This window comes from Salmo trutta, unplaced genomic scaffold (genome assembly GCF_901001165.1).
Source record: "Salmo trutta unplaced genomic scaffold, fSalTru1.1, whole genome shotgun sequence".
NCBI classification, from domain to species: Eukaryota; Metazoa; Chordata; class Actinopteri; order Salmoniformes; family Salmonidae; genus Salmo; species Salmo trutta.
The window spans coordinates 495,318-521,665 of record NW_021822266.1 but is presented as its reverse complement, the minus strand read 5'-3'; the positions used below and the strand labels follow the sequence as shown (position 1 = coordinate 521,665).

The 26,348-nt window shown below is 51.1% G+C and overlaps 1 protein-coding gene across 1 annotated transcript in view; it reads left to right on the top strand.

Moving 5' to 3' along the window:
• The window catches only part of LOC115181491 (serine/threonine-protein kinase SMG1-like), an 84,251-nt gene that overhangs the window by 6,534 nt on the left and 51,369 nt on the right, over positions 1-26,348 (top strand). Inside the window, 13 exon segments of the mRNA XM_029743405.1 lie at positions 77-232; positions 1,594-1,730; positions 8,965-9,023; positions 14,454-14,667; positions 14,915-15,040; positions 17,708-17,780; positions 18,214-18,311; positions 19,250-19,423; positions 20,881-21,102; positions 21,404-21,505; positions 24,714-25,013; positions 25,147-25,277; positions 25,595-25,751. Coding sequence (XP_029599265.1) covers positions 77-232; positions 1,594-1,730; positions 8,965-9,023; positions 14,454-14,667; positions 14,915-15,040; positions 17,708-17,780; positions 18,214-18,311; positions 19,250-19,423; positions 20,881-21,102; positions 21,404-21,505; positions 24,714-25,013; positions 25,147-25,277; positions 25,595-25,751 — 1,949 coding nt within the window.

Sequence of the window (26,348 nt, the reverse complement as noted above, 5' to 3'; positions counted from 1 at the left end):
TCTGGTGGAAGACTAACGCTCTCCACTCTCCTCCTCCTCTCTCCCCTCTCATGTGTTTCCCCATCTCTGTCTCCAGGAGGATATGAAGCTGCAGGAGGGTTCAGTGATGATACTTTTGGTTGGAAGTCGTTGGGGCAAGAGTTGAGGATCAACGATGCGACCGCCGATTTGACCACTTTTCAGCAGCATGGAAACCGTGCTTTAGCTTCTAAGGACATGAGGAAATCCCACGGTGAGTATACAGTCTACACCAGGGGCTGTCGTCACCCCTCTCCCCGGGGGGCTGTCGTCAACCCTCTCCCCGGGGGGCTGTCGTCAACCCTCTCCCCGGGGGCTGTCGTCAACCCTCTCCCCGGGGGCTGTCGTCACCCCTCTCCCCGGGGGGCTGTCGTCAACCCTCTCCCCGGGGGGCTGTCGTCAGCCCTCTCCCCGGGGGGCTGTCGTCAACCCTCTCCCCGGGGGCTGTCGTCAACCCTCTCCCGGGGGGCTGTCGTCAACCCTCTCCCGGGGGGCTGTCGTCAACCCTCTCCCGGGGGGCTGTCGTCAACCCTCTCCCGGGGGGCTGTCGTCAACCCTCTCCCCGGGGGCTGTCGTCAACCCTCTCCCCGGGGGCTGTCGTCAACCCTCTCCCCATGGGGCTGTCGTCAACCCTCTCCCCGGGGGCTGTCGTCAGCCCTCTCCCCGGGGGCTGTCGTCAACCCTCTCCCCGGGGGGCTGTCGTCACCCCTCTCCCCGGGGGGCTGTCGTCACCCCTCTCCCCGGGGGGCTGTCGTCACCCCTCTCCCCGGGGGGCTGTCGTCAGCCCTCTCCCCGGGGGGCTGTCGTCAACCCTCTCCCCGGGGGGCTGTCGTCACCCCTCTCCCCGGGGGGCTGTCGTCACCCCTCTCCCCGGGGGGCTGTCGTCACCCCTCTCCCCGGGGGGCTGTCGTCAACCCTCTCCCCGGGGGGCTGTCGTCACCCCTCTCCCCATGGGGCTGTCGTCAACCCTCTCCCCATGGGGCTGTCGTCAACCCTCTCCCCGGGGGCTGTCGTCAACCCTCTCCCCGGGGGCTGTCGTCAACCCTCTCCCCGGGGGCTGTCGTCAGCCCTCTCCCCGGGGGCTGTCGTCAACCCTCTCCCCGGGGGCTGTCGTCAACCCTCTCCCCGGGGGCTGTCGTCAACCCTCTCCCCGGGGGCTGTCGTCAACCCTCTCCCCGGGTGCTGTCGTCAGCCCTCTCCCCGGGGGGCTGTCGTCAACCCTCTCCCCGGGGGCTGTCGTCAACCCTCTCCCCGGGGGCTGTCGTCAAACCTCTCCCCAGTCTTAATACACCTGATTCACCTAGTCAAGGGCTTGATGATTGGTTGACCAGTTGAATCAGGTGCTAGCTGGGGAATAGATCAAATCTCTGGAACATCTGGGGGTTCTGAGGATGGGTTTGGAAACCACTACTTGGTTCTCCTAGATATAATGGCACAATTGCTGAATTCTATTTCTGATCTCCATTTCATCTCTCCATTCTCCTCTTTCAATCTCTTTCTCCATCTCTCTTTACATCCTGCCCACTCTCCCTCTTTCTTGTTCTTTCCATCCCTCTCTCTGTCCCCCCCTTACAGACAGAGGGATGTCTCACTCCGATGAGTCTCGCCTGTCCAACCTCCTGCGCCGTGTGTCCCGTGAGGAGGACAGGGACCGCCGGCTGGCCACTGTCAGACAGCTCCGGGAGTTCATCACTCACTCTGACAACAAAGTGGTGAGGTCATCAATCATATCTACAGTTAAAAAGTTTACATACACTTAGGTTGGAGTCATTAAAACTCGTTTTTCAACTAGTCCACAAATGTCTTACCAAATTATAGTTTTGGCAAGTCGGTTAGGACATCTACTTTGTGCATGACAAGTAATTTTTCCAACAATTGTTTACACACAGATTATATCACTTATAATTCACTGTATCACAATTCCAGTGGGTCAGAAGTTTACATACACTAAGTTGACTGTGCCTTTAAACAACTTGGAAAATGACAGAAAATGATGTCATGGCTTCAGAAGCTTCTGATAGGCCAATTGACATCATTTGAGTCAATTGGAGGTGTACCTGTGGATGTATTTCAAGGCCTACCTTCAAACTCAGTGCCTCTTTGCTTGACATCTTGGGAAACTCAAAAGAAATCAGCCTAGACCTCAGAAAAATAATTGTAGACCTCCACAAGTCTGGTTCATCCTTGGGAACAATTTCCAAACGCCTGAAGGTGCCACGTTCATCTATACAAACAATAGTATGGAAGTATAAACACCATGGGACCACGCAGCCGTCATCCGCTCAGAAAGGAGACACGTTCTGTCTCCTAGAGATTAACGTACTTTGGTGCGAAAAGTGCAAATCAATCCCAGAACAGCAGCAAAGGACCTTGTGAAGATGCTGGACGAAATGGGTACAAAAGTATCTATACCCACAATATGAGTCCTATATCAACATAGCCTGAAAGGCCACTCAGCAAGAAAGAAGCCACTGCTCCAAAACCGCCATAAAAAAGACAGACTAGGGTTTGCAACTGCACATGGGGACTAAGATTGTACTTTTTGGAGAAATGTCCTCTGGTCTAATGAAACGAAAATAGAACTGATTGCTCATAATGACCATCCTCGTTTGGTGGAAAAAGGTGGAGGCTTGCAAGCCGAAGAACACCATCCCAACCGTGAAGCACGGGGGTGGCAGCATCATGTTGTGGGGGTGCTTTGCTGCAGGAGAGACTGGTGCACTTAACAAAATAAATGGCATCATGAGGTAGGAAAATGATGTGGATATATTGAAGCAACATCTCAAGACATCAGTCAGGAAGTTAAATGCTTGGTCGCAAATGGGTCTTCCAAATGGACAATGACCCCAAGCATACTTCCAAAGTTGTGGCAAAACGGCTTAAGGACAACAAAGTCAAGGTATTGGAGTGGCCATCACCAAGCCCTGACCTCAATCCTATAGAACATTTGTGGGCAGAACTGAAAAAGCGTGTGCGAGCAAGGAGGCCTACAAACCTGACTCAGTTACACCAGCTCTGTCAGGAGGAATGGGCCAAAATTCACCCAACTTATTGTGGGAAGCTTGTGGAAGGCTACCCGAAATGTTTGACCCAAGTTAAACAATTTAAAGGCAATGCTACCAAATACTAATTGAGTGTATGTAAGCTTCTGACCCACTGGGAATGTGATAAAATAAATTAAATCTGAAATAAATCATGTAAATCATGTTTAGACTGGAGGGGTTGTATTTACCAGGGCTGTGTTTAGACTGGAGGGGTTGTGTTTACCAGGGCTGTGTTTAGACTGGAGGGGCTGTGTTTACCAGGGCTGTGTTTAGACTGGAGGGGCTGTGTTTACCAGGGCTGTGTTTAGACTGGAGGGTTTGTACACTGCTCAAAAAAAATTATGGAACACTTAAACAACACAATGTAACTCCAAGTCAATCACACTTCTGTGAAATCAAACTGTCCACTTAGGAAGCAACACTGATTGACAATAAATTTCACATGCTGTTGTGCAAATGGAATAGACAACAGGTGGAAATTATAGGCAGTTAGCAAGACACCCCCAATAAAGGAGTGGTTCTGCAGGTGGAAACCACAGACCACTTCTCAGTTCCTATGCTTCCTGGCTGATGTTTTGGTCACTTTTGAATGCTGGCGGTGCTTTCACTCTAGTGGTAGCATGAGACGGAGTCTACAACCCACACAAGTGGCTCAGGTAGTGCAGCTCATCCAGGATGGCACATCAATGCGAGCTGTGGCAAGAAGGTTTGCTGTGTCTGTCAGCGTAGTATCCCGAGCATGGAGGCGCTACCAGGAGACAGGCCAGTACATCAGGAGACGTGGAGGAGGCCGTAGGAGGGCAACAACCCAGCAGCAGGACCGCTACCTCCGCCTTTGTGCAAGGAGGAGCAGGAGGAGCACTGCCAGAGCCCTGCAAAATGACTTCCAGCAGGCCACAAATGTGCATGTCAAATCAAATCAAATCAAATTTATTTATATAGCCCTTCGTACATCAGCTGAAATCTCAAAGTGCTGTACAGAAACCCAGCCTAAAACCCCAAACAGCAAGCAATGCATGTGAAAGAAGCACGGTGGCTGGGAAAAACTCCCTAGGAGAAACTCCTGAGAAAGGCCAAAAACCTAGGAAGAAACCTAGAGAGGAACCAGGCTATGAGGGGTGGCCAGTCCTCTTCTGGCTGTGCCGGGTGGATATTATAACAGAACATGGTCAAGATGTTAAAATGTTCGTAAATGACCAGCATGGTCAAATAATAATAATCATAGTAATTGTCGAGGGTGCAACAAGCACGTCCGGTGAACAGGTCAGGGTTCCGTAGCCGCAGGCAGAACAGTTGAAACTGGAGCAGCAGCATGGCCAGGTGGACTGGGGACAGCAAGGAGTCATCATGCCAGGTAGTCCTAGGGCTCAGGTCCTCCGAGAGAAAGAAAGAAAGAGAGAATTAGAGAGAGCATATTTACATTCACACAGGACACCGGATAAGACAAGAGAATACTCCAGATGTAACAGACTGACCCTAGCCCCCCGACACATAAACTACTGCAGCATAAATACTGGAGGCTGAGACAGGAGGGATCAGAAGACACTGTGGCCCCATCCGATGATACCCCCGGACAGGGCCAAACAGGCAGGATATAACCCCACCCACTTTGCCAAAGCACAGCCCCCACACCACTAGAGGGATATCTACAACCACCAACTTACCGTCCGAAGACAAGGCCGAGTATAGCCCACAAAGATGTCCGCCACGGCACAACCCAAGGGGGGGGCGCCAACCCAGACAGGAAGACCACGTCAGTGGCTCAACCTACTCAAGTGACGCACCCCTCCCATGGACGGCATGGAAGAACACCAGTAAGTCAGTGACTCAGCCCCTGTAAAAGGGTTAGAGGCAGAGAATCCCAGTGGGAAGAGGGGAACCGACAAGGCAGAGACAGCAAGGGCGGTTCGTTGCTCCAGCCTTTCCGTTCACCTTCACACTCCTGGGCCAGACTATACTTAATCATAGGACCTACTGAAGAGATAAGTCTTCAGTAAAGACTTAAAGGTTGAGACTGAGTCTGCGTCTCTCACATGGGTAGGCAGACCATTCCATAAAAATGGAGCTCTATAGGAGAAAGCCCTACCTCCAGCCGTTTGCTTAGAAATTCTAGGGACAATTAGGAGGCCTGCGTCTTGTGACCGTAGCGTACGTGTAGGTATGTACGGCAGGACCAAATCGGAAAGATAGGTAGGAGCAAGCCCATGTAATGCTTTGTAGGTTAGCAGTAAAACCTTGAAATCAGCCCTTGCCTTAACAGGAAGCCAGTGTAGGGAAGCTAGCACTGGAGTAATATGATCAAATTTTTTGGTTCTAGTCAGGATTCTAGCAGCCGTATTTAGCACTAACTGAAGTTTGTTTAGTGCTTTATCCGGGTAGCCGGAAAGTAGAGCATTGTAGTAGTCGAGCCTAGAAGTAACAAAAGCATGGATAAATTTTTCTGCGTCATTTTTGGACAGAAAGTTTCTGATTTTTGCAATGTTACGTAGATGGAAAAAAGCTGTCCTTGAAGCAGTCTTGATATGTTCTTCAAAAGAGAGATCAGGGTCCAGAGTAACGCCGAGGTCCTTCACAGTTTTATTTGAGACGACTGTACAACCATCCAGATTAATTGTCAGATTCAACAGAAGATCTCTTTGTTTCTTGGGACCTAGGACAAGCATCTCTGTTTTGTCCGAGTTTAAAAGTAGAAAATTTGCAGCCATCCACTTCCTTATGTCTGAAACACAGGCTTCTAGCGAGGGCAATTTTGGGGCTTCACCATGTTTCATTGAAATGTACAGCTGTGTGTCGTCCGCATAGCAGTGAAATTTAACATTATGTTTTCGAATGACATCCCCAAGAGGTAAAATATATAGTGAAAACAATAGTGGTCCTAGAACGGAACCTTGAGGAACACCGAAATTTACAATTGATTTGTCAGAGGACGAACCATTCACAGAGACAAACTGATATCTTTCCGACAGATAAGATCTAAACCAGGCCAGAACTTGTCCATGTAGACCAATTTGGGTTTCCAATCTCTCCAAAAGAATGTGGTGATCGATGGTATCAAAAGCGGCACTAAGATCTAGGAGCATGAGGACAGATGCAGAGCCTCGGTCTGACGTCATTAAAAGGTCATTTACCACCTTCACAAGTGCAGTCTCAGTGCTATGATGGGGTCTAAAACCAGACTGAAGCGTTTCGTATACATTGTTTGTCTTCAGGAAGGCAGTGAGTTGCTGCGCAACAACCTTTTCTAAAATTTTTGAGAGGAATGGAAGATTCGATATAGGCCGATAGTTTTTTATAATTTCTGGGTCAAGATTCGGCTTTTTCAAGAGAGACTTTATTACTGCCACTTTTAGTGAGCTTGGTACACATCCGGTGGATAGAGAGCCGTTTATTATGTTCAACATAGGAGGGCCAAGCACAGGAAGCAGCTCTTTCAGTAGTTTAGTTGGAATAGGGTCCAGTATGCAGCTTGAGGGTTTGGAGGCCATGATTATTTTCATCATTGTGTCAAGAGATATAGTACTAAAACACTTTAGTATCTCCCTTGAGCCAAGGTCCTGGCAGAGTTGTGCAGACTCTGGACAATGAAGCCCTGGAGGAATACCCAGATTTAAAGAGGAGTCCGTAATTTGCTTTCTAATGATCATGATCTTTTCCTCAAAAAAGTTCATAAATTTATTACTGCTGAAGTGAAAGCCATCCTCCATTTGCGAATGCTGCTTTTTAGTTAGCTTTGCGACAGTGTCAAAAAGAAATTTCGGATTGTTCTTAATTTCCTCAATTAAGTTGGAAAAATAGGATGATCGTGCAGCAGTGAGGGCTCTTCGATACTGCACGGTACTGTCTTTCCAAGCTAGTCGGAAGACTTCCAGTTTAGTGTGGCGCCATTTCCGTTCCAATTTTCTGGAAGCTTGCTTCAGAGCTCGTGTATTTTCTGTATACCAGGGAGCTAGTTTCTTATGACAGATGTTTTTAATTTTTAGGGGTGCAACTGCATCTAGGGTATTGCGCAAGGTTGAATTGAGTTCCTCGGTTAGGTGGTTAACTGATTCTTGTCCTCTGACGTCCTTGGGTAGGCAGAGGGAGTCTGGAAGGGCATCAAGGAATCTTTGGGTTGTCTGAGAATTTATAGCGCGACTTTTAATCTTCCTTGGTTGGGGTCCAAGCAGATTATTTGTTGCAATTGTAAACGCAATAAAATGGTGGTCCGATAATCCAGGATTATGAGGAAAAACATTAAGATCCACAACATTTATTCCATGTCTGCTCAAACGGTCAGAAACAGTCTCCATGAGGGTGGTTTGAGGGCCCGATGTCCACAGGTGGGGGTTGTGCTTACAGCCCAACACCGTGCAGGACGTTTGGCATTTGCCAGAGAACACCAAGATTTGCAAATTCGCCACTGGCGCCCTGTGCTCTTCACAGATGAAAGCAGGTTCACACTGAGCACATGTGGCAGACGTGACAGAGTCTGGAGACGCCGTGGAGAACGTTCTGCTGCCTGCAACATCCTCCGGCATGACCGGTTTGGCGGTGGGTCAGTCATGGTGTGGGGTGGCATTTCTTTGGGGGGCCGCACAGCCCTCCATGTGCTCGCCAGAGGTAGCCTGACTGCCATTAGGTACCGAGATGAGATCCTCAACCCCTTGTGAGACCATATGCTCGTGCGGTTGGCCCTGGGTTCCTCCTAATGCAAGACAATGCTAGACCTCATGTGGCTGGAGTGTCAGCAGTTCCTGCAAGAGGAAGGCATTGATGCTATGGACTGGCCCGCCCGTTCCCCAGACCTGAATCCAATTGAGCACATCTGGGACATCATGTCTCGCTCCATCCACCAACGCCACGTTGCACCACAGACTGTCCAGGAGTTGGCGGATGCTTTAGTCCAGGTCTGGGAGGAGATCCCTCAGGAGACCATCCGCCACCTCATCAGGAGCATGCCCAGGCGTTGTAGGGAGGTCATACAGGCACGTGGAGGCCACACACACTACTGAGCCTCATTTTGACTTGTTTTAAGGACATTACATCAAAGTTGGATCGGCCTGTAGTGTGGTTTTCCACTTTAATTTTGAGTGTGACTCCAAATCCAGACCTCCATGGGTTGATAAATTGGATTTCCATTGATTATTTTTGCGTGATTTTTGTTGTCAGCACATTCAACTATGTAAAGAAAAAAGTATTTAATAAGATTATTTCTTTCATTCAGATCTAGGATGTGTTGTTTAAGTGTTCCCTTTATTTTTTTGAGCAGTGTGTTTACCAGGGGTAGTGGTGGTGCAGCTCCACTGTAGAACTGTGTTCTCTCCCTGTTTGACACTGACTGTGTTCCTCTCTCTCGCCCTCCCCCTTCTCTCTCGCCCTCCCCCTTCTCTCTCTCACCCTCCCCCTTCTCTCTCTCGCCCTCCCCCTTCTCTCTCTCGCCCTCCCCCTTCTCTCTCTCGCCCTCCCACTTCTCTCTCTCGCCCTCCCCCTTCTCTCTCTCGCCCTCCCCCTTCTCTCTCTCGCCCTCCCCCTTCTCTCTCTCGCCCTCCCCCTTCTCTCTCTCGCCCTCCCCCTTCTCTCTCTCTCTCTCTCGCCCTCCCCCTTCTCTCTCTCTCTCGCCCTCCCCCTCCTCTCTCTCTCGCCCTCCCCCTTCTCTCTCTCGCATCCCCCTCTCTATCTCTTCGCCCTCCCCCTTCTTCATACTCTCTCGCCCTCCCCTTCTCCTCTCTCTCAGCGACCCTCCCCTCTCTCTCTCTCTCTCTCGCCCTCCCCCTTCTCTCTCTCTCTCTCTCGCCCTCCCCCTTCTCTCTCTCTCTCTCTCGCCCTCCCCCTTCTCTCTCTCTCTCTTCTCGGCCCTCCCCCTTCTCTCTCTCTCTCTCTCGCCCTCCCCCTTCTCTCTGTCGCCCTCCCTCTCTCCCACCAGGCCCTGGTGAAACAGTTGGATACCATCCTCAGTACCCTGAATGATATTTTGAATGAAAGGTAAGAGGAAGTTCCCAATCAGAGCCAAAGAGTCTCCATCTGAAATGGCACCTTGTTCCCTCTATAGTACAGTACTTCTGACCAGGTCATGTCTCTGGTCTTAAGGTCTCTGGTCTTAAGGTCTCTGGTCTTAAGGTCTCTGGTCTTAATGTCTCTGGTCTTAATGTCTCTGGTCTTAAGGTCTCTGGTCTTAAGGTCTCTGGTCTTAAGGTCTCTGGTCTTAAGGTCTCTGGTCTTAAGGTCTCTGGTCTTAAGGTCTCTGGTCTTAAGGTCTCTGGTCTTAAGGTCTCTGGTCTTAAGGTCTCTGGTCTTAAGGTCTCTGGTCTTAAGGTCTCTGGTCTTAAGGTCTCTGGTCTTAAGGTCTCTGGTCTTAAGGTCTCTGGCCTTAAGGTCTCTGGCCTTAAGGTCTCTGGTCTTAAGGTCTCTGGTCTTAAGGTCTCTGGTCTTAAGGTCTCTCTCCATAGTCTACAGCAGGGATGGGCAACACTAGTTGTTTTTTAGGAACTCAGTCAGGTTCTCAACTTACTGTTGAGAGAGAGAATAATAGATACACAAGGTGCGATTTAGAAATGTGGTTGTGCTGTAGATCAATTAGCCCATGTCAGCAAAAGATGTTTTTGATTGGTAAGTTAGTGTAATGGCCAGCTATCTAAAGGTGTAGTCAACAAGGGGCCCATTTGATCATCAGTTATCATATTCAAAACTGGAAAGGGGGGGGTTTATGTATTTCAAGAGCTGCATCTAATTTATCATCTAACAGGCCAATCTGATCCCAGCTCATCCACAGAGACTGTTATTGTTCCGCTGAATAGGGCTGGGTGATATGGCCTAATGATCATATACATGCGTTCACCATGTCTCTAAGTTTATTATTGGGGCTCCAGAGTGGCGCAGCGGTCTAAGACCCTGCATCTCAGTGCTAGAGGAGTCACTACAGACCCTGGTTCCATTCCAGGCTGTATCACAGCGGTCTAAGACCCTGCATCTCAGTGCTAGAGGAGTCACTACAGACCCTGGTTCCATTCCAGGCTGTATCACAGCGGTCTAAGACCCTGCATCTCAGTGCTAGAGGAGTCACTACAGACCCTGGTTCCATTCCAGGCTGTATCACAGCGGTCTAAGACCCTGCATCTCAGTACTAGAGGAGTCACTACAGACCCTGGTTCCATTCCAGGCTGTATCACAGCGGTCTAAGACCCTGCATCTCAGTGCTAGAGGAGTCACTACAGACCCTGGTTCCATTCCAGGCTGTATCACAGCGGTCTAAGACCCTGCATCTCAGTGCTAGAGGAGTCACTACAGACCCTGGTTCCATTCCAGGCTGTATCACAGCGGTCTAAGACCCTGCATCTCAGTACTAGAGGAGTCACTACAGACCCTGGTCTAAGGCCCTGCATCTCAGTACTAGAGGTGTCACTACAGACCCTGGTTCCATTCCAGGCTGTATCACAGCGGTCTAAGACCCTGCATCTCAGTACTAGAGGAGTCACTACAGACCCTGGTTCCATTCCAGGCTGTATCACAGCGGTCTAAGGCCCTGCATCTCAGTACTAGAGGAGTCACTACAGACCCTGGTTCCATTCCAGGCTGTATCACAGCGGTCTAAGACCCTGCATCTCAGTACTAGAGGAGTTAACCAGGTTAGGGTTAGGGTTTAACCAGGTTAGGGTTAGGGTTTAACCAGGGTAGGGTTAGGGTTTAACCAGGTTAGGGTTAGGGTTTAACCAGGGTAGGGTTAGGGTTAGGGTTTAACCAGGGTAGGGTTAGGGTTTAACCAGGGTAGGGTTAGGGTTTAACCAGGGTAGGGTTAGGGTTTAACCAGGTTAGGGTTAGGGTTTAACCAGGTTAGGGTTAGGGTTTAACCAGGGTAGGGTTAGGGTTTAACCAGGTTAGGGTTAGGGTTTAACCAGGGTAGGGTTAGGGTTAGGGTTTAACCAGGTTAGGGTTAGGGTTTAACCGGGGTAGGGTTAGGGTTTAACCGGGGTAGGGTTAGGGTTTAACCAGGGTAGGGTTAGGGTTTAACCAGGGTAGGGTTAGGGTTAGGGTTTAACCAGGGTAGGGTTAGGGTTTAACCAGGGTAGGGTTAGGGTTTAACCAGGTTAGGGTTAGGGTTTAACTAGGGTTAGGGTTAGGGTTTAACCAGGGTAGGGTTAGGGTTTAACCAGGATAGGGTTAGGGTTTAACCGGGGTAGGGTTAGGGTTTAACCGGGGTAGGGTTAGGGTTTAACCAGGGTAGGGTTAGGGTTTAACCAGGGTAGGGTTAGGGTTAGGGTTTAACCAGGGTAGGGTTAGGGTTTAACCAGGGTAGGGTTAGGGTTTAACCAGGTTAGGGTTAGGGTTTAACTAGGGTTAGGGTTAGGGTTTAACCAGGGTAGGGTTAGGGTTTAACCAGGGTAGGGTTAGGGTTTAACCAGGGTAGGGTTAGGGTTAGGGTTTAACCAGGTTAGGGTTAGGGTTTAACCAGGGTAGGGTTAGGGTTTAACCAGGGTTAGGGTTAGGGTTTAACTAGGGTTAGGGTTAGGGTTTAACCAGGTTAGGGTTAGGGTTTAACCGGGTTAGGGTTAGGGTTTAACCAGGGTAGGGTTAGGGTTTAACCAGGGTAGGGTTAGGGTTAGGGTTTAACCAGGTTAGGGTTAGGGTTTAACCAGGGTAGGGTTAGGGTTTAACCAGGGTAGGGTTAGGGTTTAACCAGGTTAGGGTTAGGGTTTAACCGGGTTAGGGTTAGGGTTTAACCGGGGTAGGGTTAGGGTTTAACTAGGGTTAGGGTTAGGGTTTAACCAGGGTAGGGTTAGGGTTTAACCAGGGTAGGGTTAGGGTTTAACCAGGGTAGGGTTAGGGTTAGGGTTTAACCAGGTTAGGGTTAGGGTTTAACCAGGGTAGGGTTAGGGTTTAACTAGGGTTAGGGTTAGGGTTTAACTAGGGTTAGGGTTAGGGTTTAACCAGGTTAGGGTTTAACCAGGGTAGGGTTAGGGTTTAACCAGGGTAGGGTTAGGGTTAGGGTTTAACCAGGTTAGGGTTAGGGTTTAACCAGGTTAGGGTTAGGGTTTAACCAGGGTAGGGTTAGGGTTTAACCAGGTTAGGGTTAGGGTTTAACCGGGGTAGGGTTAGGGTTTAACCGGGGTAGGGTTAGGGTTTAGCCGGGGTAGGGTTAGGGTTTAGCCGGGGTAGGGTTAGGGTTTAACTAGGGTTAGGGTTAGGGTTTAACTAGGGTTAGGGTTTAACCAGGGTAGGGTTAGGGTTTAGCCGGGGTAGGGTTAGGGTTTAACTAGGGTTAGGGTTTAACTAGGGTTAGGGTTAGGGTTTAACCAGGGTAGGGTTAGGGTTTAACCGGGGTAGGTCGTCATTGTAAATAAGAATCTGTTATCTGACTTGCCTTCTTAAATAAAAACATCTAAGTGTCGTTATGGGATTTAAAGATCCATACACAGCATTTCAAACAGTCAGGAATAATCTAATCACTTCAGGGCTTGTGTTAAATACCTAGGTTAAATACAAGCCTTCCACAAGACCCACTCATAGTTTCATGATTTTATAAAAAATAGTTTAACCTGCGTTTCTGTAATAAGACTTGAACTCCAGATCAGTGATGTATATGAAAAATGCCCTTTTTAGTAAATAATTCTCAGCAGAAGCATAATGCACATTCACTAATAACGACCAACTTCTGGTAGCAGACATTATAGACAATTAGCACAGATCTCATCAACCATCTCTGCAGCATAAGCCCACATGCTAGTGGGTAGCCAGCATACCTTAATATGTCTAGTCAACCTGGCTCTATTAGCTTGTTAACAAGCTACAACAGTCTGTCTCCAACTGTTTAAACAACAGCCTGTTTACTTCCTTTCCATGTTGAAATCATGTGGCCTACCTGGATAACATGTTTATCTCTCACAATTACAAAGAGTTGCCAATTCCTTATGTAATTGTGTTTTATGCTCATTGCACATTTATGAAACACAGACCAGACAGCCAGTATAACAGTCTGGTTCAGATGCTGCTAGTGGTATTATATAACACAGACCAGACAGCCAGTATAACAGTCTGGTTCAGATGCTGCTAGTGGTATTATATAACACAGACCAGACAGCTAGTATAACAGTCTGGTTCAGATGCTGCTAGTGGTATTATATAACACAGACCAGACAGCCAGTATAACAGTCTGGTTCAGATGCTGCTAGTGGTATTATATAACACAGACCAGACAGCCAGTATAACAGTCTGGTTCAGATGCTGCTAGTGGTATTATATAACACAGACCAGACAGCCAGTATAACAGTCTGGTTCAGATGCTGCTAGTGGTATTATATAACACAGACCAGACAGCCAGTATAACAGTCTGGTTCAGATGCTGCTAGTGGTATTATATAACACAGACCAGACAGCCAGTATAACAGTCTGGTTCAGATGCTGCTAGTGGTATTATATAACACAGACCAGACAGCCAGTATAACAGTCTGGTTCAGATGCTGCTAGTGGTATTATATAACACAGACCAGACAGCCAGTATAACAGTCTGGTTCAGATGCTGCTAGTGGTATTATATAACACAGACCAGACAGCCAGTATAACAGTCTGGTTCAGATGCTGCTAGTGGTATTATATAACACAGACCAGACAGCCAGTATAACAGTCTGGTTCAGATGCTGCTAGTGGTATTATATAACACAGACCAGACAGCCAGTATAACAGTCTGGTTCAGATGCTGCTAGTGGTATTATATAACACAGACCAGACAGCCAGTATAACAGTCTGGTTCAGATGCTGCTAGTGGTATTATATAACACAGACCAGACAGCCAGTATAACAGTCTGGTTCAGATGCTGCTAGTGGTATTATATAACACAGACCAGACAGCCAGTATAACAGTCTGGTTCAGATGCTGCTAGTGGTATTATATAACTTGGGCTTGGTGTCTCTGAGAGGGAATGTGCACAGTAAATGGAAGGAGGAGGGGCTTGGTGTCTCTGAGAGGGAATGTGCACAGTAAATGGAAGGAGGAGGGGCTTGGTGTCTCTGAGAGGGAAGGTGCACAGTAAATGGAAGGAGGAGGGGCTTGGTGTCTCTGAGTGGGAAGGTGCACAGGAGGGGGAGGAGGAGGAGGGGCTTGGTGTCACAGCACAGAAGGAGCGAAGGAGACGAGACCAAATTAGACAGACGCTTATAAAACAAACAACTTGATTCTTGTGATACAGGCATTTGGAACATCGTGCTACAACATGCATTCAAATGAATGATATATCGCCCAGCCTTCATAACTAGAGACCATGTTTAGATGGGTGTTAAATGGAAACCAGCCATCCACACAATGTAGACCTTTTTAGATGTTTTAGGATCTTTGTCAGGTTGTGTTGGTTTGTACTGACTCCCCTGTCTCTCCCCTGTCTCTCCCCTGTCTCTCCCTCCCTGTCTCTCCTCTCTCCTCTGTAGCAGTAAGCTGCTGTCAGAGCTGCGTCAGGAAGCAGCGGTGTGCCTGGGTCTGCTGTGCACCGCTCTGAGCTATGAAGCAGAGCGCATCTTCAAGTGGATGTTTGTCAAGTTCAGCTCCAGCACCCGGGACGAGGTCAGGCTGCTCTACCTGGTGGCAGCATACCGAGCCCTGGAGGCAGCCGGAGAGAGGAAGGCCTTCTCACCTGTCATGCAGGTAAGAGGAACCAGGGCTCCATTCATAGTGTCTCACAGTAGGAGGGCTGACTTGGGATCAGTTTGACCTGTTAGATCACAATGAGCAACATGATATTTACGAGGGGGGGGGGGGGGGGGGGCTGATCCTAGATCTGCACTCGTACCCTGATGTGTTTGTTATGTATAAGGCCCAGGGTAGTTGTTAGGGAGGGTTACGTTGAGAGAGTGGGTGGGTGGGTAACACTGTGGCGTCCATGTTTTGTCAGCTGGTGATGAGTAGCCTGCAGTCCATCCTGGAGAACCTGGACACGCCGGAGCTGCTGTGTCAGAGCGTCCGCTGCATCCTGCAGGTGGCCCGCTGCTACCCACACGTCTTCAGCACCAACTTCAGAGTGAGTGGCAACACACACACAACACACACTCTTGCGCCAACTTCAGACTTCCAATGTGAGCATCTGGTGTTTTCTTTCTCTTCCTCATCTCCTACTGCCTGACTCCTTCCCTCTCTCGCTCCCCCCTGTCTCCTACTGCCGGGCTCGCTCCCTCTGTCTCCTACTGCCGGGCTCGCTCCCCCTGTCTCCTACTGCCGGGCTCGCTCCCCCTGTCTCCTACTGCCGGGCTCGCTCCCCCTGTCTCCTACTGCTGGGCTCGCTCCCCCCTGTCTCCTACTGCCGGGCTCGCTCCCCCCTGTCTCCTACTGCCGTGCTCGCTCCCCCTGTCTCCTACTGCCGGGCTCGCTCCCCCTGTCTCCTACTGCCGGGCTCGCTCCCCCTGTCTCCTACTGCCGGGCTTGCTCCCCCTGTCTCCTACTGTCGGGCTCGCTCCCTCTGTCTCCTACTGCCGGGCTCGCTCCCTCTGTCTCCTACTGCCGGGCTCGCTCCCTCTGTCTCCTACTGCCGGGCTCGCTCCCTCTGTCTCCTACTGCCGGGCTCGCTCCCTCTGTCTCCTACTGCCGGGCTCGCTCCCTCTGTCTCCTACTGCCGGGCTCGCTCCCCCTGTCTCCTACTGCCGGGCTCGCTCCCCATGTCTCCTACTGCCGGGCTCGCTCCCCATGTCTCCTACTGCCGGGCTCGCTCCCCCTGTCTCCTATTGCCGGGCTCGCTCCCCCTGTCTCCTACTGCAGGGCTCGCTCCCCCTGTCTCCTACTGCCGGGCTCGCTCCCCCTGTCTCCTACTGCCGGGCTCGCTCCCTCTGTCTCCTACTGCCGGGCTCGCTCCCTCTGTCTCCTACTGCCGGGCTCGCTCCCCCTGTCTCCTATTGCCCGGCTCGCTCCCCCTGTCTCCTATTGCCGGGCTCGCTCCCCCTGTCTCCTACTGCCGGGCTCGCTCCCCCTGTCTCCTACTGCCGGGCTCGCTCCCCCTGTCCTACTGCCGGGCTCGCTCCCCCTGTCTCCTACTGCCGGGCTCGCTCCCCCTGTCTCCTACTGCCGGGCTCGCTCCCCCTGTCTCCTTCTGCCGGGCTCGCTCCCCCTGTCTCCTACTGCCGGGCTCGCTCCCCCTGTCTCCTACTGCCGGGCTCGCTCCCCCTGTCTCCTACTGCCGGGCTCGCTCCCCCTGTCTCCTACTGCCGGGCTCGCTCCCCCTGCCTCCTACTGCCCGGCTCGCTCCCCCTGCCTCCTACTGCCGGGCTCGCTCCCCCTGTCTCCTACTGCCGGGCTCGCGCCCCCTGTCTCCTACTGCCGGGCTCGCTCCCCCTGTCTCCTACTGCCGGGCTCGCTCCCCCTGTCTCCTACTGCCGGGCTCGCTCCCCCTGTCTCCTACTGCCGGGCTCGCTCCCCCTGTCTCCTACTGCCGGGCTCGCTCCCCCTGTCTCCTACTGCCGGGCTCGCTCCCCCTGTCTCCTACTGCCGGGCTCGCTCCCCCTGTCTCCTACTGCCCGGGCTCGCTCCCCCTGTCTCCTACTGCCCGGCTCGCTCCCCCTGTCTCCTACTGCCCGGCTCGCTCCCCCTGTCTCCTACTGCCGGGCTCGCGCCCCCTGTCTCCTACTGCCGGGCTCGCGCCCCCTGTCTCCTACTGCCGGGCTCGCGCCCCCTGTCTCCTACTGCCGGGCTCGCGCCCCCTGTCTCCTACTGCCGGGCTCGCGCCCCTGTCTCCTACTGCCGGGCTCGCGCCCCCTGTCTCCTACTGCCGGGCTCGCGCCCCCTGTCTCCTACTGCCGGGCTCGCGCCCCCTGTCTCCTACTGCCGGGCTCGCGCCCCCTGTCTCCTACTGCCGGGCTCGCGCCCCCTGTCTCCTACTGCCGGGCTCGCGCCCCCTGTCTCCTACTGCCGGGCTCGCGCCCCCTGTCTCCTACTGCCGGGCTCGCTCCCCCCTGTCTCCTACTGCCGGGCTCGCTCCCCCTGTCTCCTACTGCCGGGCTCGCTCCCCCTGTCTCCTACTGCCGGGCTCGCTCCCCCTGTCTCCTACTGCCGGGCTCGCTCCCCTGTCTCCTACTGCCGGGCTCGCTCCCTCTGTCTCCTACTGCCGGGCTCGCTCCCTCTGTCTCCTACTGCCGGGCTCGCTCCCTCTGTCTCCTACTGCCGGGCTCGCTCCCTCTGTCTCCTACTCCTCTGTCTCCTACTGCCGGGCTCGCTCCCTCTGTCTCCTACTGCCGGGCTCGCTCCCTCTGTCTCCTACTGCCGGGCTCGCTCCCTCTGTCTCCTACTGCCGGGCTCGCTCCCTCTGTCTCCTACTGCCGGGCTCGCTCCCTCTGTCTCCTACTGCCGGGCTCGCTCCCTCTGTCTCCTACTGCCGGGCTCGCTCCCTCTGTCTCCTACTGCCGGGCTCGCTCCCTCTGTCTCCTACTGCCGGGCTCGCTCCCTCTGTCTCCTACTGCCGGGCTCGCTCCCTCTGTCTCCTACTGCCGGGCTCGCTCCCTCTGTCTCCTACTGCCGGGCTCGCTCCCTCTGTCTCCTACTGCCGGGCTCGCTCCCTCTGCCTCCTACTGCCGGGCTCGCTCCCCCTGTCTCCTACTGCCCGGCTCGCTCCCCCTGTCTGTCCCTACTAGCAGGTGTTCTTAATGTCCTCCAGAGTGTCTACAGTGAAGTGTGTTGTGTTGACCTTGCCTGTTGTGTGTGATAGGATACGGTGGATATCTTGGTGGGCTGGCACATTGACCACACACAGAAACAGTCTCTGACTCAGCAGGTCTCAGGTCAGTACACACACACGTTTTCCATCTTCCTCTCAGTATAGAATATAATCAGAATTTAGTGGGTTTGGACAGATTGCTGCAAGTCTGTAGTTGTATGTTTTACACCAGGGGTGTCACGGGGGATCCAATAAGGCCCGCAAATATTACTATATTTACTATATTCATAGTTTGACGGTCAAGGACCATCAAATTCCCAACACTATCAATAGTGGAGTCATTTTCTGGAAATGGACTGTGAGGAAATAAAAAATGAATAAATTTAGTGCGGCCATCTGAACCTCTTTGAAGACGGAATATACAGCCACCGGGACAAAATGAGTTGGACACCTGGTTTTACACAAGTCAACTGTATGTGTGTGACCTGTGTGTGTGTGACCTGTGTGTGTGTGACCTGTGTGTGTGACCTGTGTGTGTGTGACCTGTGTGTGTGCAGGCTGGCTGCAGAGCCTGGAGCAGTTCTGGGTAGCAGACCTGACCTTCTCTACCACGCTGTTGGGACAGTTTCTAGAGGACATGGAGGCCTACGCAGAGGTCAGTAACACCACTATACACACACACACACACACACACTGTGGCCAGTTCATTAGGTACACCCATCTAGTACCTGGTCCCTCCTTTGCCTCCTGAACAGCCGTAATTCTTTGGGGCATGGAAACGTTGCTCAATTGGTATCAAGGGACCTAACGTGTGCCAGTAAAACATTTCCCACACCAGTACACCACCACCACCAGCCTGTACTGTTGACACCAGGCAGGATGGGGCCATGGACTCTCATAAAGCCCAGATTGGTGAAGTGCTGTAGAGACTGTTGTCCTTCCGGCAGGTTCTTCCATCTTACCCCAAGAGCTCTGTAGTTCTGTCAGTGGTCATTGGGATCTCGTTCACCTCCCTGACCAAGGTCCTTCTTGCCTGGTTGCTGAGTTTGGTCAGACGGCCAGGTCTAGGCATTCTGGGTAGCTCCATATTTTTTCCATTTGACGTCGTGGTGGGGTCGCTCCTCTGACGTCGGGGTGGGGTCGCTCCTCTGACGTCGTGGTGGGGTCGCTCCTCTGACGTCGTGGTGGGGTCGCTCCTCTGACGTCGTGGTGGGGTCGCTCCTCTGACGTCGTGGTGGGGTCGCTCCTCTGACGTCGTGGTGGGGTCGCTCCTCTGACATGCTCTGTCAACTGTAGGACATTTTTATATAGACAGGCGTGTTTCTTTATAAATCATGTCCAAACTATTGAATTTGCCACCGGTGGACTCCAATGAAGTTGTATTGACATCTCTCAGGATGATCAATGGAAATGTATTTAATCCATTTACATTTCAGGCTTTAACACAACATGCAGAATAAGTCAAGGGGTCTGAATACTTTCTGAAGACTGTGTTGCAAGTTATGGAGTATGTTGGTGTCGCTGACATCCTATTGTATTACATTTGAAATGTGATGAACAAATCTATGGACTTCTGTCCCATGTTGTCTCCAGGACCTGGGTCACGTGGGTTCTGGCGAGGCGGTAGACGAGGACATCCCTCCACCCACGGTGTCTCTGCCCAAACTGGCCGCCCTGCTGAGGGTGTTCAGCACCGTGGTGCGCTGCATCGGACAGCGTTTCAACCCCATTAGAGGACCGCCCATCACACAGGCATACGTCTCTGATGTAAGGAGAGATACACACACACACACACACACACACACACACACACACACACACACACACACACACACACACACACACACCCATCACACAGGCATACGTCTCTGATGTAAGGAGAGATACACACATCCATCACACAGGCATACGTCTCTGATGTCAGGAGACACACACCCCCATCACACAGGCATACGTCTCTGATGTAAGTAGAGATACACACACACACACACCCATCACACAGGCATCACACAGGCATACGTCTCTGATGTAAGGAGAGACACACACACACACACACACACCCCCATCACACAGGCATACGTCTCTGATGTAAGGAGAGACACACACACACACACACACCCATCACACAGACATACGTCTCCGATGTAAGGAGAGACACACACACACACACACACCCACACACACACACACACACACACACACACCCATCACACAGACATACGTCTCTGATGTAAGGAGAGATGGGGAGAAGGACACACACACACACACACACACACACACACATACGTCTCTGATGTAAGGAGAGAGAGACACACACACACACACACACACCCATCACACAGACATACGTCTCTGATGTAAGGAGAGATGGGGAGAAGGACACACACACACACACACACACATACGTCTCTGATGTAAGGAGAGAGAGACACACACACACACACACCCACCCATCACACAGGCATACGTCTCTGATGTAAGGAGAGATGGGGAGAAGGACACACACACACACACCCATCACACAGACTTCTCTGATGTAAGGCGAGAGACACACACACACACACACAGACATATGTCTCTGATGTAAGGAGAGATGGGGAGAAGGACACCACACACACACACACACACATACGTCTCTGATGTAAGGAGAGAGAGACACACACACACACACACCCACCCATCACACAGGCATACGTCTCTGATGTAAGGAGAGATGGGGAGAAGGACACACACACACACACACACACACACCCATCACACAGACATCTCTGATGTAAGGCGAGAGACACACACACACACACACCCATCACACAGACATACGTCTCTGATGTAAGGAGAGATGGGGAGAAGGACACACACACACACACACACACACACACACACACACACACATACGTCTCTGATGTAAGGAGAGAGAGACACACACACACACACACCCATCACACAGGCATACGTCTCTGATGTAAGGAGAGATGGGGAGAAGGACACACACACACACACACCCATCACACAGACATCTCTGATGTAAGGCGAGAGACACACACACACACACACACACACAGACATACGTCTCTGATGTAAGGCGAGATGGGGAGAAGGACACACACAGACTCTCGTAATTAACCAGGCATATGTCACATATAATTTGTTCCCAACACAACCTTACCTCCTCCCTCTGCTTCCTCCCTCTCTCCTTCCTCCCTCTGCTTCTGCCCTTTCCCCAGGTTTTGAACCGGGTGTTGGCGTGCGTGTCGACGGCCAAGCAGGTGTTGTTCTCTGAGCCGGTGTTGACGGCGGGGAACGAGTGTGTGTGTGTCCTGCTGGTGAGCTTGGAGCCGTCTGCACAGCTGACCGACGCCGTCATCACCTACGGCTTGGACCAGCTGGATGCCTGCCGGGCCTGTGGCCCAGAGTACAGCCTGGCCGTCCTCAGCCTCATCACATTGGTAGGAACTGCTTCTAGTACCGGTTTGCATACGGGCGACAACTGTTTTATACAGGTGAGAACTGGTTTAAACCGGTTAGGAAGAATGTTTCCTCAAACAGGACATTTCAGGTCTTGTGAGCGGAAACTTGAATGTTCCGTCAATGTAGGCCTACATTCTGAAACATGTTGACAATTTTATGCATGTCTGCCCGAATGCAGAGAACTGGTTGGTCATTCAACGTTTTGCCTGTCCTCCTAATAATAACTCCATATTGATTATCTGCTTCTAAATAGTCTCATTCTCTCTCTGTGTGTTGTAGATTGTGGACCAGATCAACACTAAGCTTCCAGCTTGGTTTGTGGAGAAGCTGCTGGCACCGACATCACAGCTCCTGGAGCTACGCTTCAACAGGGACAGAGAGGTGAGTGTGTTTGTCAGGGATGTGACAAATGGAAACATTTTCCTAACCTTTAAACTGCCGTTTTCAGTTAAAACGATAAGAAAAAATGTGTAAAATTGTGACCTAGGGGGCAATGAAGTTCCATCTACCACAGCCATAGGCTGAATCTCAGACCCAACAGGGCCCCTAAGCCCTTTATCGAGTGGCCACTTGGCCCCTAAGCCCTTTATCGAGTGGCCACTTGGCCCCTAAACCCTTTATCGAGGGGCCACTTGGCCCCTAAGCCCTTTATCGAGTGGCCACTTGGCCCCTAAGCCCTTTATCGAGTGGCCACTTGGCCCCTAAGCCCTTTATCGAGTGGCCACTTGGCCCCTAAGCCCTTTATCGAGTGGCCACTTGGCCCCTAAACCCTTTATCGAGTGGCCACTTGGCCCCTAAACCCTTTATCGAGTGGCCACTTGGCCCCTAAGCCCTTTATCGAGGGGCCACTTGGCCCCTAAACCCTTTATCGAGTGGCCACTTGCTGTTGTGGTCGATAGTGATCATTTGAGTCTGCAAAAGTTTTGCCAAAGGAGCATTGAGACGATGAACACTAACGTTACAGAGATGTAACGTTAGCTAGCTAGCTAAGGATGTTGGGCTCTGATAAACACAGATGTAATGTTAGCTAGCTAGCTAAGGATGTTGGGCACTGATAAACACAGATGTAACGTTAGCTAGCTAGCTAAGGATGTTGGGCACTGCACTGATAAACACAGATGTAATGTTAGCTAGCTAGCTAAGGATGTTGGGCTCTGATAAACACAGATGTAATGTTAGCTAGCTAGCTAAGGATGTTGGGCTCTGATAAACACAGAGATGTAATGTTAGCTAGCTAAGGATGTTGGGCACTGATAAACACAGAGATGTAATGTTAGCTAGCTAAGGATGTTGGGCTCTGATAAACACAGATGTAATGTTAGCTAGCTAAGGATGTTGGGCACTGATAAACACAGAGATGTTATGTTAGCTAGCTAAGGATGTTGGGCTCTGATAAACACAGAGATGTAACGTTAGCTTGCTAGCTAAGGATGTTGGGCACTGCACTGATAAACAGCATGTAGCTCGTCACTTATTTAGGATAGTTTGACAGCTTGCTGATGAATTTGTAGACATGTTCCCAGCAGTCAGTCCGTACTTCAGCCTGTTTCCAAAGCACCAATCGCTACATTGTAAGGTTGGGTCAGGTAAACGCTCAGCTCAGCAGCAGTCTTTTGTTTAGGACCAATCGCTACGTTGTAAGGTTGGCTCAGGTAAACGCTCAGCTCAGCAGCAGTCTTTTGTTTAGGACCAATCGCTACGTTGTAAGGTTGGCTCAGGTAAACGCTCAGCTCAGCAGCAGTCTTTTGTTTAGGACCAATCGCTACGTTGTAAGGTTGGCTCAGGTAAACGCTCAGCTCAGCAGCAGTCTTTTGTTTAGGACCAATCGCTACGTTGTAAGGTTGGCTCAGGTAAACGCTCAGCTCAGCAGCAGTCTTTTGTTTAGGACCAATCGCTACGTTGTAAGGTTGGCTCAGGTAAACGCTCAGCTCAGCAGCAGTCTTTTGTTTAGGACCAATCGCTACGTTGTAAGGTTGGCTCAGGTAAACGCTCAGCTCAGCAGCAGTCTTTTGTTTAGGACCAATCGCTACGTTGTAAGGTTGGCTCAGGTAAACGCTCAGCTCAGCAGCAGTCTTTTGTTTAGGACCAATCGCTACGTTGTAAGGTTGGGTCAGGTAAACGCTCAGCTCAGCAGCAGTCTTTTGTTTAGGACCAATCGCTACGTTGTAAGGTTGGGTCAGGTAAACGCTCAGCTCAGCAGCAGTCTTTTGTTTAGGACCAATCGCTACGTTGTAAGGTTGGCTCAGGTAAACGCTCAGCTCAGCAGCAGTCTTTTGTTTAGGACCAATCGCTACGTTGTAAGGTTGGGTCAGGTAAACGCTCAGCTCAGCAGCAGTCTTTTGTTTAGGACCAATCGCTACGTTGTAAGGTTGGCTCAGGTAAACGCTCAGCTCAGCAGCAGTCTTTTGTTTAGGACCAATCGCTACGTTGTAAGGTTGGGTCAGGGAAACTCTGAGGTGAGGTGAGGTGAGGTAGTGAGGTGAGGTAGTGAGTGAGGTGAGGTGAGGTAAGGTAGTGAGTGAGGTGAGGTAGTGAGTGAGGTGAGGTAGTGAGTGAGGTGAGGTGAGGTAGTGAGTGAGGTAGTGAGTGAGGTGAGGTAGTGAGTGAGGGAGGGAGTGAGGGAGGGAGGGAGGGAGTGAGTGAGGGAGGGAGTGAGGGAGGGAGGTGAGTGAGGTGAGTGAGGTGAGTGAGTGAGTGAGTGAGTGAGTGAGTGAGTGAGTGAGTGAGTGAGTGAGTGAGTGAGTGAGTGAGGTAGGTGAGTGAGGTAGGTGAGTGAGGTAGGTGAGTGAGGTAGGTGAGTGAGGTAGGTGAGTGAGGTAGGTGAGTGAGGTAGGTGAGTGAGGTAGGTGAGTGAGGTAGGTGAGTGAGGTAGGTGAGTGAGTGAGACCAGGTTTATAGAGGTGTGGGTGCTTGACACCACCTAAATGAAATGGAAAGAGGGGTGTGTAGGCCTCCCATTCAGATTGGGCGACTGTATTGTACGGTGTGTTTCTGTAATGGTGAGATGGAAGTTGTAGTCTCTCTGTTTTCTGTCAGGGGGAAGTTGTAGTCTCTCTGTTTTCTGTCAGGGGGAAGTTGTAGGCTCTCTGTTTTCTGTCAGGGGGAAGTTGTAGTCTCTCTGTTTTCTGTCAGGGGGAAGTTGTAGGCTCTCTGTTTTCTGTCAGGGGGAAGTTGTAGGCTCTGTTTTCTGTCAGGGGGAAGTTGTAGGCTCTGTTTTCTGTCAGGGGGAAGTTGTAGGCTCTCTGTTTTCTGTCAGGGGGAAGTTGTAGGCTCTCTGTTTTCTGTCAGGGGGAAGTTGTAGGCTCTCTGTTTTCTGTCAGGGGAAAGTTGTGTGTCTGTTTGCAGCTTTCTATAATCCTGTTAGCGTGACCTTTCTATTGGTTTAGTTTTCAATCAGAAAGGTTGATTGGAAACCATTAAGACATGTTTTTACTGGGTGTTTCCGTCTGTCTTCTCTCTCTCTGTGTGTCTGTATCTCTCTCTCTCTCTCTGTCTCTCTGTCTCTCTGTCTCTCTGTCTCTCTGTGTCTCTGTGTCTCTGTGTCTCTGTGTCTCTGTGTCTCTGTGTGTCTGTATCTCTCTTTCTCCAGGTGATGTCAGCAGCCCTGGGTGTGTACCAGTCTGTTTTGAGCCTAAAGAACATTCCCATTCTGGAAGCTGCGTATAAACTGGTTCTGGGAGAGATGGCCTGTGCCCTGTCCAGCCTTCTGGTCCCTCTGGGCCTCTCCCCGACCCCTGGTACCCCCTCCCCGACCCCTCCACCCTTTCCCGGCATTCAGCACCCTGTCTTCGCCCCCCTCACCCTCACCCCAGAGAGGGCAGAGTTCACCCTCATCTTCAACCTGTCAGCCCTCACCACCATCGGCAATACCAAGAACTCACTCATAGGGGTACGCTACGCAACACACACATTGCACTACCATCAGCAACACCAAGTAACATGACTGAACTGTAACTTAAAATGTACCTCTGCTCTCTGTCCCGTCCCGTCTCGTTGTCCCCCTCCTTTCCCCCTCTCTGTAGATGTGGGCTCTGTCTCCGACGGTGTTTGCGTTGTTGAGTCAGAACCTGATGTTGGTCCACTCTGACCTGGCCGTCTACCACCCTGCTGTTCAGTATGCTGTGTTATATACCCTGTACTCACACTGTACCAGGTAACACACACACTACCACCCTGCTGTACAGTATGCTGTGTTATATACCCTGTACTCACACTGTACCAGGTAACACACACTACCACCCTGCTGTTCAGTATGCTGTGTTATATACCCTGTACTCACACTGTACCAGGTAACACACACTACCACCCTGCTGTTCAGTATGCTGTTATATACCCTGTACTCACACTGTACCAGGTAACAGTCACAGTTTAATACAAAACGTTGATCCTTTTTTTAAACATAGTTCACCACATTCTAATTGGCCTTCTCTTTCAATCCTCTGTCTCTCTGTCGCTCCCTCTGTTTTTCAGACATGATCACTTCATCTCGTCCAGCCTGTCCTCCTCCTCCCCTTCTCTCTTTGACGGGGCGGTCATCAGCACGGTAACCACGGCAACCAGGAAACACTTCAGCACTCTGCTGTCCCTGCTGGGAGCCCTGCTGAGGAAGGAGCAGCTCTACACTGAGGCCAGGTGTATATACACACACATACACACATACATACATACATACATACATGTCACACACAGGTATCGTTGAACGATAACTGTGGTGGAATTATTGTAATCAAAAGGAGAGTATTTTATATTTATTCAAAACAATCCAAGTTGTATTATTTAATTAGTGCAGTAATGGAGCTTGTCAGCGACCCTCCCGTAGGTGATTCGTTGAGAGCCCAACGAGGGGATTTGAGACGCAGCGTTTTATAGAACAGTTAATCCTCCTGGATGTTCATGACAAACAACAGATGTATGGAATGGGTCACGAGGTTAGCATTTGTATGAAAGATACTAATAATTCACAGCAGGCAGTATCTGCTGTAAAGACTGTTCTCATTGTGTAGAGACCAGGGTCTGGCCCCCCAACTCCATACTGAAGCCATCTCCCGCTGGGACCCCAACTCCATACTGGAGCCATCTCCCCTGGGACCCCAACTCCATACTGGCGCCATCTCCCCCTGGGACCCCAACTCCATACTGGCGCCATCTCCCCCTGGGCACCCCAACTCCATTACTGGAGCCATCTCCCCCTGGGGACCCCAACCATACTGTGGAGCATCTCCCC